Source organism: Meleagris gallopavo, chromosome 27 (assembly GCF_905368555.1).
Source record: "Meleagris gallopavo chromosome 27, MGAL_WU_HG_1.1, whole genome shotgun sequence".
NCBI classification, from domain to species: Eukaryota; Metazoa; Chordata; class Aves; order Galliformes; family Phasianidae; genus Meleagris; species Meleagris gallopavo.
In genome coordinates, this window is record NC_139430.1 from 2,724,590 (window position 1) to 2,741,420 (window position 16,831).

General features: G+C 64.0%; 1 protein-coding gene across 1 annotated transcript in view; it reads right to left on the reverse strand.

Moving 5' to 3' along the window:
* ITGA10 (integrin subunit alpha 10) overlaps positions 1-16,831 on the reverse strand; it is a 38,431-nt gene that overhangs the window by 13,141 nt on the left and 8,459 nt on the right. The window contains 7 exon segments of the mRNA XM_085209556.1: positions 317-517; positions 1,470-1,628; positions 3,496-3,644; positions 6,060-6,204; positions 8,066-8,139; positions 10,617-10,776; positions 14,447-14,688. Of these exon segments, the coding sequence (XP_085065682.1) occupies positions 317-517; positions 1,470-1,628; positions 3,496-3,644; positions 6,060-6,204; positions 8,066-8,139; positions 10,617-10,776; positions 14,447-14,688 (1,130 nt within the window).

A 16,831-nucleotide genomic window follows, 5' to 3' on the forward strand; every position in this document is an offset into this window, starting at 1 on the left:
TATGGGGGTTGGGGGGTTATGGGGGTTATGGGGGCTGCGGGGTTATGGCGGGTTATGGGGGCTGTGGGGTTACGTGGGGTTATGGGGGCTGTGGGGTTATGGGGGTTATGGAGTCTGTGGGGGTTATGGGGTTATAGGGGCTGAGGGGTTATGGGGGTTATGGGGTTATGGGGGTTATGGGGCTGTGGGAGTTATGGGGTTATAGGGGCTGTGGGGTTATGGGGTTATGGGGGGTTATGGGGTTATGGGGCTGTGGGGTTATGGGGTTACGGGGGCTGCGGGGTTACGGGCTGGGCTTTGGGGTCCCGCCGCCCACCTGCGCGTGGCGCGGCCGCACGGCTCCCGCGGCGCCGTGGAAAACGTAAATGGCGCCGCGGTGCCCGTCCTCCAACGGGGCGCCCACCGCCGCGTCCGCCCAGCCGTCGCCGTTCACGTCGGGGATCGCCGCCAGCGCCGCGCCGAACCGCGCGTCCCATTGAGCCGCCGGGGAGAGCGGCCACAGCGCCCGCACTGCGCGCTGCCGGGGGGAGTCGCACCGCTGCGCCCCACTGCGACCCACAGCGCTGCGACCCACAGCACTGCGCCCCACTGCGCCCACAGCGCTGCGACCCACAGCACTGCGCCCCACTGCGCTGCACCCCACTGCGACCCACAGCACTGCGCCCCACTGCGACCCACAGCGCTACGACCCACAGCACTGCGACCCACTGCGCTGCGACCCACTGCGCTGCACCACACTGCGACCCACAGCACTGCGACCCACTGCGACCCACAGCGCTGCGACCCACAGCACTGCGACCCACAGCGCTGCGACCCACTGCGACCCACAGCACTGCGACCCACAGCCCTGCGACCCACAGCGCTGCGACCCACTGCGCCCACAGCGCTGCGACCCACAGCGCTGCGCCCCACAGCACTGCGCCCCACTGCGCCCACAGCGCTGCGACCCACAGCCCTGCGACCCACTGCGCTGCGCCCCGCTGCGCCCCACTGCGACCACAACGCTGCGACCCACAGCACTGCGACCCACTGCGCCCCACTGCGACCACAGCGCTGCGACCCACTGCACTGCGACCCACTGCGACCACAGCGCTGCGACCCACAGCACTGCGCCCCACTGCACTGCGACCCACAGCGCTGCGCCCCACTGCGCTGCGCCCAACTGCGCCCACAGCGCTGTGACCCACTGCGCTGCGACCCACAGCAACCACAGCACTGCGACCCACTGCGACCCACTGCGCTGCGACCCACAGCACTGCGCCCCACTGCGACCCACAGCGCTGCGACCCACAGCACTGCGACCCCTGTGCTGTGCCCCACTGCACTGCAACCCACAGCGCTGCGCCCCACTGCACCCCACTGCGACCCACAGCGCTGCGCCCCACTGCGTCCCCCCAACCCCTCCGTGCCCCACAACCCCCCCGCATCCCCAACCCCCCGTCCCCCCCATCCCTCCCCGCCCCACTCACCGGCCCCACACCGTACACGTACACCCTCCCGGTCTCCCTGCCGCCCTCCCCCAGGAAGGTGGGCGCAGCCACCAGCAGGACGTCGCTGCTGCCGTCGCCGTCCGCGTCCAGCACGCACAGCTCGCTGCCGAAGTACGACCCGATCTGCGCCGCGCCGCCGCGTCACTGCGCTGACAGCCGGCAGCCCCGCACCGCCCCGCACCCCGACCCACCGCCCCGCATCGCCCCGCACCCCGACCCACCGCCCCGCACCCCGCCCCACCGCCCCGCACCGCCCAGCACCCCGACCCACCGCCCAGCACCCCGCACCGCTCCGCATCGCCCCGCCCACCCCCGCACCCCGACCCACCGCCCCGCACCCCGCCGCACCGCCCCGCACCGCCCCGCACCCCGACCCACCGCCCAGCACCCCGACCCACCGCCCCGCACCGCCCCGCACCCCAACCCACCGCCCCGCCCCCGACCCACCGCCCCGCACCCCGACCCACCGCCCCGCATCCCCCAGCACCGACCCACCGCCCCGCACCCCGACCCACCGCCCCGCACCCCGACCCACCGCCCCGCACCCCGACCCACCGCCCCGCATCCCCCCGCACCCGCACCCACCGCCCCGCCCCCCGACCCACCGCCCCGCATCGCCACGCACCCCGACCCACCGCCCCGCGCCCCGACCCACCGCCCCGCATCGCCCCGCACCACCACCCCCCGCCCCGCACCCCACCCCACCCCACCGCATCGCCCAGCACCCCGACCCACCGCCCCGCATCGCCCCGCACCGCCCCGCACCCCGACCCACCGCCCCGCATCCCGACCCACCGCCCCGCCGCCCCGCATCCCCCACCCACCGCCCCGCACCCCGACCCACCGCCCCGCACCGCCCGCACCCCACCCACCCCCGACCCCGCACCACCCGCATCGCCCCGCACCGCCCCACACCCCGCCCCGCCGACCCACCCCAGCCCCCGACCCACCGCCCCTCACCCCACCGCACCCCCACCCACCACCCCGCACCCCCACCCACCCCCCAGCACCCCGACCCACAGCCACCCACCCCGACCCACCGCCCCGCACCACCCCCCACCCCGACCCACCCCCCCACCCCCGACCCGACCCCCACCCACCCCCACCCCACCACCCCACCACCCACACCCCACCCCCCCAACCACCCCCACCCCGACCCACAGCCCCGCAACCCCCAACCCCACCCACCCCAACCAACCCCACAACCCCATACCCCACAGCCCCACATCGCCCCGAACCCCGACCCACCGCCCCGACACCCCATCCAACCCCGCACCCCATCCACCCACCACCCCGACCCACCCGCCCACCGCACAACCCCACACCCACCACCCCACCACCCCACACCCCACAACACCCATACCAACCCCATAACCCCGCACCCACGACTCCAACCCCACCCCCACCCCGCCTCATAACCCCCACCCTTCACCCCACACCCATAACCCGCCCCCTGCCCCACATCCCCATCACGCCCCACCCCCCATAACCACGCCCCAACCCCATACCAACCCCATAACAACCCCATAACAACCCCATAACCACTCCATACCCACCCCATAACCCCCAACCAACCCCGTACCAACCCCATAACCCCACCCCAACCCCATACACCCATACAACCCACAACCACATCCCTACCAACCCATCCACCCCAACCCCAACCCACCAACCCCACTACCCCATCCCATCACCCCATAACCCCATACATACCCTACCCCAACCCACCCACACCCATACCCCATCACAACCCCATACCAACTCCATACCAACCCATACCAACCCCATACCAACCCATACCAACCCCATACCAACCCCATAACCCCATACCAATCCCATATCACCCATAACAACCCCATACCAACTCCATACCAACCCATACCAACCCCATACCAACCCCATACCAACCCCATACCAACCCCATAACCCCATAACCCCATACCAACCCCATCTCAACCCCATCCCACCATCCCCCACCCCAACCCCACCACCCGCGCTGCCCCACCTGCTCCCTCCCCACCGTCTGCCCAGCTCTCAGCGCCCCACCGGCTCCCATGGTGAACAGCCACACCGCCCCGCGATGCCGACACCCCGCCGCTCCGCCGACCAGCAGCCGCCACCCGTCCGCAAAGAGCAGCGCCCACACCGCGTAACCTGCGAGCGCCCAGCAGCTGCCCCACCGCGCCCAGCATCCCTGCCCCACAGCGCCCAGAGCTGCCCCACAGCGCCCAGCATCCCTGCCCCACAGCGCCGAGCATCCCTGCCCCACCGCGCCCAGCATCCCTGCCCCACCGCGCCCAGCATCCCCGCCCCACAGCCGCCAGCATCCCTGCCCCACCGCGCCCAGCATCCCTGCCCCACAGCGCCCAGCATCCCTGCCCCACCGCGCCCAGCATCCCTGCCCCACAGCGCCCAGTGCTGCCCCACAGCGCCCAGCATCCCTGCCCCACAGCGCCCAGCATCCCTGCCCCACCAGCGCCCAGATCCTGCCCCACAGCGCCCAGCATCCCTGCCCCACAGCGCCCAGCATCCCTGCCCCACGCGCCCAGCATCCCTGCCCCACAGCGCCCAGCATCCCTGCCCCACAGCGCCCAGCATCCCTGCCCCACAGCGCCCAGCATCCCTGCCCCACAGCGCCCAGCATCCCTGCCCCACCAGCGCCCAGCATCCCTGCCCCACAGCGCCCAGCATCCCTGCCCCACAGCGCCCAGAGCTGCCCCACCGCGCCCAGCATCCCTGCCCCACCGCGCCCAGCATCCCTGCCCCACCGCGCCCAGTGCCGCCCCACAGCGCCCAGCATCCCTGCCCCACAGCGCCCAGCATCCCTGCCCCACAGCGCCCAGCATCCCCTGCCCCACCGCGCCCAGTCCTGCCCCACAGCGCCCAGCATCCCCTGCCCCACAGCGCCCAGTGCTGCCCCACAGCGCCCAGCATCCCTGCCCCACAGCGCCCAGCATCCCTGCCCCACAGCGCCCAGTGCTGCCCCACAGCGCCCAGCATCCCTGCCCCACCGCGCCCAGCATCCCTGCCCCACAGCACCGAGCATCCCTGCCCCACAGCACCGAGCATCCCTGCCCCACCGCGCCCAGCATCCCTGCCCCACAGCGCCCAGACCTGCCCCACAGCGCCCAGCATCCCTGCCCCACAGCGCCCAGAGCTGCCCCACCGCGCCCAGCATCCCTGCCCCACAGCGCCCAGAGCTGCCCCACCGCGCCCAGCATCCCTGCCCCACAGCGCCCAGCATCCCTGCCCCACAGCGCCCAGAGCTGCCCCACCGCGCCCAGCATCCCTGCCCCACAGCGCCCAGAGCTGCCCCACCGCGCCCAGCATCCCTGCCCCACAGCGCCCAGCATCCCTGCCCCACAGCGCCCAGAGCTGCCCCACCGCGCCCAGCATCCCTGCCCCACAGCGCCCAGCATCCCTGCCCCACCGCGCCCAGCATCCCTGCCCCACCGCGCCCAGCATCCCTGCCCCACAGCACCGAGCATCCCTGCCCCACAGCGCCCAGCATCCCTGCCCCACAGCGCCCAGCATCCCTGCCCCACAGCGCCCAGAGCTGCCCCACAGCGCCCAGCATCCCTGCCCCACAGCATCCAGACCTGCCCCACAGCACCCAGCATCCCCTGCCCCACAGCTCCCAGAGCTGCCCCACAGCGCCCAGCATCCCTGCCCCACAGCATCAAGCATCCCTGCCCCACCGCGCCCAGCATCCCTGCCCCACAGCGCCCAGCATCCCTGCCCCACAGCGCCCAGAGCTGCCCCACAGCGCCCAGCATCCCTGCCCCACAGCACATCCCTGCCCCACAGCAGCCAGCATCCCCTGCCCCACAGCGCCCAGCATCCCTGCCCCACAGCGCCCAGCATCCCTGCCCCACCGCGCCCAGCATCCCTGCCCCACAGCGCCCAGCATCCCTGCCCCACCGCGCCGAGCATCCCTGCCCCACAGCGCCCAGCATCCCTGCCCCACAGCGCCCAGTACTGCCCCACAGCGCCCAGCATCCCTGCCCCACAGCGCCCAGCATCCCTGCCCCACAGCACCGAGCATCCCTGCCCCACAGCGCTCAGCATCCCTGCCCCACAGCGCCCAGCATCCCTGCCCCACAGCACCCAGAGCTGCCCCACAGCGCCCAGCATCCCTGCCCCACAGCGCCCAGCATCCCTGCCCCATAGCGCCCATTGCCGCCCCACAGCGCCGAGCATCCCTGCCCCACAGCACCCAGTGCCGCCCCACAGCGCCCAGCATCACTGCCGCACAGCACCCAGTGCCGCCCCACAGCGCCGAGCATCCCTGCCCCACAGCACCCAGTGCCGCCCCACAGCGCCCAGCATCCCTGCCCCACAGCACCCAGAGCTGCCCCACAGCGCCCAGCATCCCTGCCCCACAGCACAGCGCCCAGTGCCGCCCCACAGCGCCGAGCACCCCCATCCCAGTTCCTCTGTGCGGCGCTATCAGCCCCAGTTTGCCCAGTACTCCCAGTTCACCCCACCCCCTCAGGGCCGCCCACCCCCCACTCGCCCCCCACAGCCGGGGTCCCCGCGCGATCCGCGCCCCTCGTGGGCCGCCCGTACCCAGGTAGGCCGCGTGTTTCTCCGGCCCGGTTCGGAACTGAGTGCGGAGCCGCTCCCGCGTGGGGACGCTGCGCCCGCGGCTGCTCTCCTCCAGCACCGCCCCGTCCCAGTCGTAGGCGCCCACGGCCCCAAAAAGGACCCCGTCCTGGGGGGCGGCGATGGAGGCGCTGTGGGGCGCCGCGACCCCGAGAGGAGCGCCTGCCCCACAGCGCGACCTGCTGCCAGGAAACCCCGCAGCCGTGGGGCGCAGGGCAGCCCCGAATCCCGGCCCCATAACCTGACCCCATAACCTGACCCCACATCCCGGCCCCATAACCCGACCCCATAACCTGACCCCACATCCTGACCCCATAACCTGACCCCATAACCTGACCCCACATCCCGGCCCCATAACCCTGACCCCATAACCTGACCCCACATCCCGGCCCATAACCGACCCCATAACCTGACCCCACATCCTGGCCCCACATCCCACCCCATAACCTGACCCCATACCTGACCCCATAACCTGACCCCACATCCCGGCCCCATAACCCGACCCCATAACCTGACCCCACATCCCGGCCCCATAACCTGACCCCATAACCTGACCCCACATCCTGACCCCATAACCCGACCTCATAACCTGACCCCACATCCTGACCCCATAACCTGACCCCACATCCCTGACCCCATAACCTGACCCCATAACCTGACCCCACATCCTGACCCCACATCCTGACCCCATAACCTGACCCCACACCAGCCCCAATCCTGACCCCATAACCTGCCACACCCTCATAACCTGACCCCATAACCTGACCCCACATCCCTGACTCCATAACCCTGACCCCTTAACCTGGCCCCACATCCGACCCCATAACCTGACCCCATAACCCAACCCCACATCCCGGCCCCATAACCTGACGCCATAACCCAACCCCACATTCTGGCCTCACATCCTGACCCCATGACCTGACCCCACATCCCGGCCCCAAATCCCAGCCTCATAACGCTGACCCCAAATCCGTATCCCATATCCCAACCCCAAATCCAAACCCCAAATCCTGATCTCAGCCCCAAATTTCAATCTCATATCCCTGACCCCATATCCCAAATCCCATATCCCTGAGCCTCACAGCCCTGGCCCCAAGCCCCAAACACACGTCTCAACCCCAAACATCAACCCCATATCCCAAACCTCACATCCCAACCCAACCCCAAACACCAACCCCATATTCCAAACCTCACATCCCAACCCCATAACACCAACCCCATATTCCAAACCTCACATCCCAACCCCAGATCCCAGTGCCATATCCTGACCCCATATCTCAACCCCAAATCCTGACTCCAAATCCCAACTCCATAACCCAACCCCAAATCCCAATCCTGACCCCAAATCCCCATCCCAAATCCTGATCTCAACCCCATATCCCAACTGCATATCCCTGACCCAAATCCCAAACCTCACATCCCAATCCCAAATCCCGATCCCAAATCCCGATCTTAACCCAATTCCAACCCAACTCTAAATCCAGATCCCGACTCCAAATCCCAACTCCGTAATCAATCCCAAAACCTCATCCCACATCCTGACCTCATATCCCAAACCCAATCCCAACCCCAAATCCCTGACCCCATATTCCAACCCCAAATCGCAATCCCATATTCCAACGCCACAATCCCAATCCCATATTCCAACCCCATATTTCATCCCCCCACCCTGATCCCAAATCCAGATCCCATATCCCGACCCCAAATCCCAACTCCATATTCAACCCCAAAACCCGATCCCACATCCCGACCTCATAAACCTGAACCCAATCCCAACCCCATATTCCATATTCCAACCCCAAATCCCAATCCCATATTCCAACCCCATATTTTATCCCCCCACCCTGATCCCAAATCCAGATCCCATATCCCGACCCCAAATCCCAACTCCATATTCAACCCCAAAACCCGATCCCCCATCCTGACCCCAAATCCTGACCCCCAATCCCGATCCCAAATCCACCCCACACCTGCAGGGGATGAACGGAGAACCCGCTCTGTGCCATCTCCAAGGCGAAGGCGCTCCCGTTGTCCCCGTGGGTCCCTGTGGGGTCACAGCCTTATGGGGTCACCCCACACGTGGCGCTGCGGGGCCTCTGGGGTCGCGTCGCTATGGGGTCGGTTTGGGGTTCCTATCGCTGCAGGGGCTGATTTGGGGCTGCGTCGCTACGGGGTCAATTTTGGGGTCCCTATGGGGCAACTTTGGGACGGTGTCTCAATGGGGCCGTTTCTCTATGGGGTGGGTTCTATGGGGCTGTGTCTCTATGGGGCAGTGCCTCAATGGGTTGGGCTCTATAGGGCTGTTTCTATGGGGCCATGTCTCTATGGGCTGGGCTGTATGGGGCAGTTTATGGGGGAGTGCCTTTGTGGGGCTGAGTCTCTGTGGGGCAGAGTCTCTATGGGGCTGTCCGTATGGGGCGCTGTCCCTATGGGGCCGTCTCTATAGGGTTGGGTTCTGCAGGCCTGACTCTGTGGGGCAGTGCCTATATGGGGCAATGCCTCTATGGGGCAATGCCTCTATGGGGCCCTGTCCCTAATGGGTGCCATCTCTATGGGGTCATGTCTCTATGGGGCCGTTTCTCTATGGGGCCGTGTCTCTATGGGGCCATGTCTCCTTGGGGCGCTGTCCCTATGGGCCCGTGTCAATATAGGTCCGTGTCCCTATGGGGCTGTATCCCTACAGCTCCGTGTCCCTACAGCTCCATGTCCCTACAGACCCGTGTCCCTACAGCTCCGCGTCCCTACAGCTCCGTGTCCCTACAGCTCCGTGTCCCTACAGACCCGTGTCCCTACAGATCCGCGTCCCTACAGATCCGTGTCCCTACAGCTCCGTGTCCCTACAGCTCCGCGTCCCTACAGACCCGTGTCCCTACAGCTCCGTGTCCCTACAGCTCCGTGTCCCTACAGCTCCGTGTCCCTACAGCTCCGTGTCCCTACAGCTCCGTGTCCCTACAGCTCCGTGTCCCTACAGATCCGTGTCCCTACAGATCCGTGTCCCTACAGCTCCGTGTCCCTACAGCTCCGTGTCCCTACAGACCCGTGTCCCTACAGATCCGCGTCCCTACAGCTCCGTGTCCCTACAGATCCGTGTCCCTACAGACCCGTGTCCCTACAGACCGTGTCCCTACAGCTCCCGGTCCCTACAGCTCCGCGTCCCTACAGATCCGTGTCCCTACAGCTCCGGTCCCTACAGATCCGTGTCCCTACAGATCCGTGTCCCTACAGCTCCGTGTCCCTACAGATCCGCGTCCCTACAGCTCCGTGTCCCTACAGATCCGTGTCCCTACAGCTCCGTGTCCCTACAGCTCCGTGTCCCTACAGATCCGTGTCCCTACAGATCCCTGTCCCTACAGCTCCGTGTCCCTACAGACCCGTGTCCCTACAGACCCGTGTCCCTACAGCTCCGTGTCCCTACAGCTCCGTGTCCCTACAGATCCGTGTCCCTACAGATCCGTGTCCCTACAGCTCCGTGTCCCTACAGACCCGTGTCCCTACAGCTCCGTGTCCCTACAGATCCGTGTCCCTACAGCTCCGTGTCCCTACAGCTCCGTGTCCCTACAGATCCGTGTCCCTACAGCTCCGTGTCCCTACAGATCCGTGTCCCTACAGCTCCGTGTCCCTACAGCTCCGTGTCCCTACAGACCCGTGTCCCTACAGCTCCGTGTCCCTACAGACCCGTGTCCCTACAGCTCCGTGTCCCTACAGATCCGCGTCCCTACAGCTCCGTGTCCCTACAGATCCGTGTCTCTACAGACCCGTGTCCCTACAGACCCCCATCCCTACAGCTCCGTGTCCCTACAGATCCGTGTCCCTACAGACCCGTGTCCCTACAGCTCCGTGTCCCTACAGACCCGTGTCCCTACAGACCTGTGTCTCTACAGACCCGTGTCCCTACAAATCCATGTCCCTACAACTCCGCGTCCCTACAGATCCATGTCCCTACAGCTCCGTGTCCCTACAGATCCGCGTCCCTACAGCTCCGTGTCCCGACAGACCCGTGTCCCTACAGTTCCGTGTCCCTACAGATCCGCGTCCCTACAGCTCCGTGTCCCTACAGACCCGTGTCCCTACAGATCCGTGTCCCTACAGATCCGCGTCCCTACAGATCCGCGTCCCTACAGCTTCGTGTCCCTACAGATCCGTGTCCCTACAGACCCATGTCCCTACAGCTCCGTGTCCCTACAGACCCGTGTCCCTACAGACCGTGTCCCTACAGACCCGTGTCCCTACAGATCCGTGTCCCTACAGATCCGCGTCCCTACAGATCCGCGTCCCTACAGCTTCGTGTCCCTACAGATCCGTGTCCCTACAGACCATGTCCCTACAGCTCCGTGTCCCTACAGATCCGTGTCCCTACAGACCCGTGTCCCTACAGACCCGTGTCCCTACAGCTCCGCGTCCCTACAGCTCCGTGTCCCTACAGCTCCGTGTCCCTACAGCTCCGTGTCCCTACAGCTCCGTGTCCCTACAGCTCCGTGTCCCTACAGCTCCGTGTCCCCGTGACGCCGCGCTGCCGCTGACCCTCGAGGCTGAAGATCCGGTCCCCCAGGGCGCCCACGATGCCGCGCAGCGCTCGCTCGTCACTGACGTTGAAGAAGAGCGCGGGGCGGCTGGCGATGGAGCGGATCTCGCGCACGAACTGCGCCGGGCTGCGCTGCCGCCGCAGGTAATGGCCGAGCACCTGTGGCACCGCAAGCACCGCACTGCACCGCACTGCATCGCCACAGCACTGCATCGCACTGCACTGCACCGCACGGCACTGCATCGCACTGCATCTCACAGCACTGCATCACACAGCACTGCATCGCACTGCATCGCACAGCACTGCATCGCACAGCACTGCATCACACAGCACTGCACTGCATCACACAGCACTGCATCGCACAGCACTGCATCGCACAGCACTGCATCGCACAGCACTGCACTGCATCACACAGCACTGCATCGCACAGCACCGCACTGCATCGCACAGCACCGCACTGCATCGCACAGCACTGCATCGCACAGCACTGCATCGCACAGCACTGCATCGCACAGCACTGCACCGCACGGCACTGCATCGCACTGCATCACACGGCACTGCATCGCACTGCATTGCACAGCACTGCATCGCACAGCACTGCATCGCACGGCACTGCACCACACGGCACTGCATCGCACTGCATCACACGGCACTGCATCGCACTGCATCGCACAGCACTGCATCGCACGGCACTGCATCGCACAGCACTGCATCACACAGCACTGCATCACACAGCACTGCATCACACAGCACTGCATGCACTGCATCACACAGCACTGCACTGCATCACACAGCACTGCATCACACAGCACTGCATCCACAGCACTGCATGCACACAGCACTGCATCGCACTGCATCACAGCACGCACTGCATCGCACAGCACTGCATCGCACTGCATCACACAGCACTGCACTGCATCGCACAGCAGCCACATTGCATCACACAGCACCATGCACTGCATCGCACTGCAAACACCCGCACTGCATGCACCACACAGCACTGCACTGCATCAGCACTGCATCACACAGCACTGCATGCACAGACAGCTGCATCACACTGCACACACGCACTGCATCGCACTGCATTCACACAGCACTGCACGCACCACAGCACTGCACTGCACACACAGCACGATCACACAGCACTGCATCGCACAGCACTGCATCCACACGCATCCACAGCACGCATCGCACTGCATCACACGCCTGCACCCATCCCAGCACGCACGCATCACACACCTGCCACACAGCACCATCCACAAGCACAGCACTGCATTGCACAGCACCGCACCGCATGCACAGCACTGACCTGCATCCCCAACCACGCATTGCACAGCACTGCACTGCATCCCAACCGCACTACCCCAGCATGCACTGCATCCACAGCACGCACTCGCAAACACCACCCATCGCACCCAACCTGCAACCCGTCAACCAGAACCCAACCCGTCCCAACCCCAATCCCAACCCCAACCACCCAACCAACCCAAACCCAACCCAACCCAACATCCCAATCCCAATCCCAAACCACCAACCCATCCCAACCCCAACCCAACCCATCCCAACCCCAATCCCCAACCCCAACCCCAATCCCAACCCCATCCCAACCCCAACCCCAACCCCAACCCAACCCAACCCCAACCCATCCCAACCCAACCCAACCCCAATCCCAACCCCAACCCCAATCCCAATCCCAACCCACCCAACTCCAATCCCAACCCCAACCCCAACCCAATCCCAACCCCAATCCCAATCCCAACCCATCCAACCCAATCCCAACCCCAACCCCAATCCCAATCCCAAACCCAACCCATCCCAACCCCAACCCCAACCCCAACCCATCCCAACTCCAATCCCAACCCAACCCATCCCAATCCAACCCCAACCCATTCGCAACCCCAACCCCAACCCAATCCCAACCCATCCCAACTCCAACCACCAACCCCAACCCCAATCCCAACCCAACCCCAACCCATCCCAACCCCAATCCCAACTCATCCCAACCCCAACCCCAACCCCAATCCCAACCCCAACCCCAACCCATCCCAACCCCAATCCCAACCCATCCATCCCAACCCCAACCCCAACCCAATTCCAACCCATCCCAACCCAACCTCATCCCAGCCCCAATCCTATTCCTAATCCCATTCCAACCCAATCCCACCCACAACCCAAAACTCATCCCAACCCCAATCCTCTTCCTAATATCAATCCAACCCCAATTCCAACCCCAACCCCAATCCATCCTCATCCCAATCCCAATCCCAGCCCACCATGACCTCCAATTCCAATCCCAACTCCAATCCCAACCCAGCTCCAAGCCAATCCCAATGCTCCGTGACCCCGAGATTTAATCCCAGTCCTAACCCTGATCCAACCAAATCCCAATCCCAGCCCATCCCAATCCCAGTCCAATCCCAACTCCAACCCCAATACACACCCAAATCCCAGTCCCAATCCCAACCCCAAACAAACCCACCCCAAATCAATCCCAATCCTGACCAACCAAATCCCAACCCACCCAATCCCAACCCAACTCTAATCCCAATCCCAACCCCAACTCCACCCCCAACTCTGACCTGACCCTACCTCCAATTCCAACCTTGATCCCACCCCATCCAACCCAACCCAATCCAATTCCAATTAATCCTATCCTAATCCCAATCCTAACTCTAATCCCAACCCCAGCCAAATCCCAACCCCAATCCCACCCTAATCCCAATCCCACCCCAATCCCAACCCAATTTGGACCTACTTCAACCCCAATCCAACCCTAATCTCACCCAATACCACCACATTCCCACCCCTAATCCAATCCCAATCCCATCATAATCCAACCCAACTCGGACTTTACCCCAACCTAATCCCACCCCCAATCCCAACCCAATCCCAATTCAACCCACCCTAATTCCAAGACCAATTTGGACCTTACCCCAACGCAATCCCACCCTCAATCTGACCCCAATCCCAACCCTAATCTCACCACAATCAAACTCCAAACCCACCCCAACCCCAATCGCACCCCAATCTGAACCCCAAATCGACCTTACCCCAAATCCAATCCACCCCCAATCCGAACCCTACCCCTAACCCCAATCCGACCCCAATTCCACACAAATACAATCCCAATCCCTTCTCCAATCCACCCCAACCCCACCGCCAATCCCACCCTACTCCGCCCCCCCCCCCAATCCCAACCCTATCACCCACCACCACCCCACTCTCCCACCCCACCACCCACCCCCATCCAACCAATCGTCCAGTCCCACCCCCAATCCCAACCCTCCCCAATCCCACTCCAATCCCAACCCTAATCGATCCCAGTCCCACCCCCAACCCACCCAACCCACCCAATCCCACCCCAATCCCACTCCAATCCCAACCCTAATCCGACCCCAGTCCCACCCCCAACCCACCCCAATCCCACCCAACCCCCGCCAATCCCACTCCAATCCCACCCTAATCTGACCCCAGTCCCACCCCCAATCCCAACCCCACCCCAACCCCAATCCACCCACCCCAATCCCACCCCAATCCGACCCCAGTCCCACCCCCAACCCCACCCACCCAATCCACCCCAATCCCACTGCCAAACCCCACCCAATCCCAACCCAATCGACCAGTCCACCCAAACCCACCCCAACTTGAACCTTACCCATGCCAACCCCACCCCAATCCCACGCATCCACCGCAATCCCACCCAATCCGACCCAGTCCACCCCAACCCACCCCCAACTTGAACCTTACCCCAACCCATCCCCACCCATCCCCACCCATCCCACCCCAACCCACCCCAGTCCCAACCCCCCCCCGCTGCCCCCCCTCACACCGCAATTCCCAATCTGGTGACGTTCTGCCGCTCGCAGACCCGCAGCGCCGCGGGCAGCCGCTCCCCGTCGTGCGATTCGCCGTCCGTCAGAACCACCAGCAGCCGCGCCGCGCCGCGCCGCCCCCCGACAGCGGGGCTGAACGCCTCCGTGCTGCAGGGCGACGGCGCTGTGCCGGGCCGCACTAATCCTAATCCTAATCCCGATCCCGGCCCGAATCCCAGCCCCGGCCCTAAATCCAATCCTGGCCCTCATCCCATTCCCAAATCCTAATCCCAGCCCCAACCCTAGTCCCAATCCCTGCCCTAAATCCAATCCTGGCCCTAACCCCAATCCCGACCCTAAACCCAAATACCAGCCTTAAACTCACTCCCAAATCCTAATCCCAGCCCCGACCCTAGTCCCAATCCCTGCCCTAAATCCAATCCTGGCCCTAACCCCAATCCCGACCCTAAACCCAAATACCAGCCTTAAACTCACTCCCAAATCCTAATCCCAGCCCCAACCCTAGTCCCAATCCCTGCCCTAAATCCAATCCTGGCCCTAACCCCAATCCCGACCCTAAACCCAAATACCAGCCTTAAACTCACTCCCAAATCCTAATCCCAGCCCCGACCCTAGTCCCAATCCCTGCCCTAAATCCAATCCTGGCCCTAACCCCAATCCCGACCCTAAACCCAAATACCAGCCTTAAACTCACTCCCAAATCCTAATCCCAGCCCCGACCCTAGTCCCAATCCCTGCCCTAAATCCAATCCTGGCCCTAACCCAATCCCGACCCTAAACCCAAATACCAGCCTTAAACTCACTCCCAAATCCTAATCCCAGCCCCGACCCTAGTCCCAATCCCTGCCCTAAATCCAATCCTGGCCCTAACCCCAATCCCGACCCTAAACCCAAATACCAGCCTTAAACTCACTCCCAAATCCTAATCCCAGCCCCGACCCTAGTCCCAATCCCTGCCCTAAATCCAATCCTGGCCCTACCCCCAATCCCGACCCTAAACCCAAATACCAGCCTTAAACTCACTCCCAAATCCTAATCCCAGTCCTACTCCTGATCCCAATCCCAACCATAATCCCAACCCCGACCCGAATCCTAACTGCGATCCGAAACCCAAACCTGGCCCTAAACCCGATCTTGGCCCTAAACCCAATTGTGAACTGAATCCTAACCCTGATCCTAACCTCAATCCCAATCCTAATCCCAACACTACCCCCAATCCTGAACCTAATCCCAATCCTGGCCCTCATCCCACTCCCAAATCCTAATCCCAGTTCTACTCCTGATCCCAACCCAGCCCCAAGCTGAACCCCAACCCAACCCAACCCAACCACCCCAACCCCAACCAACCAACCCCAATCCACAACCCCAACCCCAACCCAACCCCAACCCAACCAACCCAACCCCAACCAACCCAACCCAACCCCAACCCCAATCCAACCCCAACCCAACCCCAACCCCAATCCAACCCCAACCCAACCCCAACCCAATCCAACCAACCCCAACCAACCCCAACCCCAACCCAACCCAAACCCCAATCCAACCCCAACACAACCCCAACACCCAACCCCAACCCAATCCCAACCCAACCCCAATCCAACCCCAACCCCAACCCAACCCCAACCCACCAACCCCAACCCCAACCCAACCCCAACCCAACCCCAACACCAACCCCAACCAATCCCAATCCAACCCAACCCCAACCCAATCCCAATCCCAACCCATCCCGCTCCAACCCAACCCCACTCCAACCCGCCATCCCAATCCTGCACCACAACCCCAATGCCCACCCCCCAAGTCCCTACTGCATGCACCGACTGGCGACCAACAGCGGCTCCTCCCTGCTCTCCCCAATGGATCCTTACTGCAGCCCCCACCATGGCGACCAAACGACCCCCAAGGACCCAATGGACCCCAAGGACCCCATACTGCAGCACCGCCACCTGGCGACCAAACGGACCCCAAATGGACCCCAAATGGACCCCAAAAGGACCCCATACTGCAGCACCGCCACCTGGCGACCAAACGGACCCCAAATGGATCCCATGGATCCCAAATGGACCCCAAAAGGACCCCATACTGCAGCACCACCACCTGGCGACCAAATGGACCCCAAATGGACCCCATGGACCCCAAATGGACCCCATACTGCAGCACTGCTGCCTGGGGAGCAAACGGACCCCAAATGGACCCCAAAAGGACCCCATTCCACAGCACCGCCACCTGGGGACCCAAATGGACCCCAAAAGGACCCCATACTGCAGCACCGCCACCTGGCGACCAAACGGACCCCAAATGGACCCCAAACAGACCCCATACTGCAGCACCGCCACCTGGGGACCAAACGGACCCCAAATGGACCCCAAAAGGACCCCATACTGCAG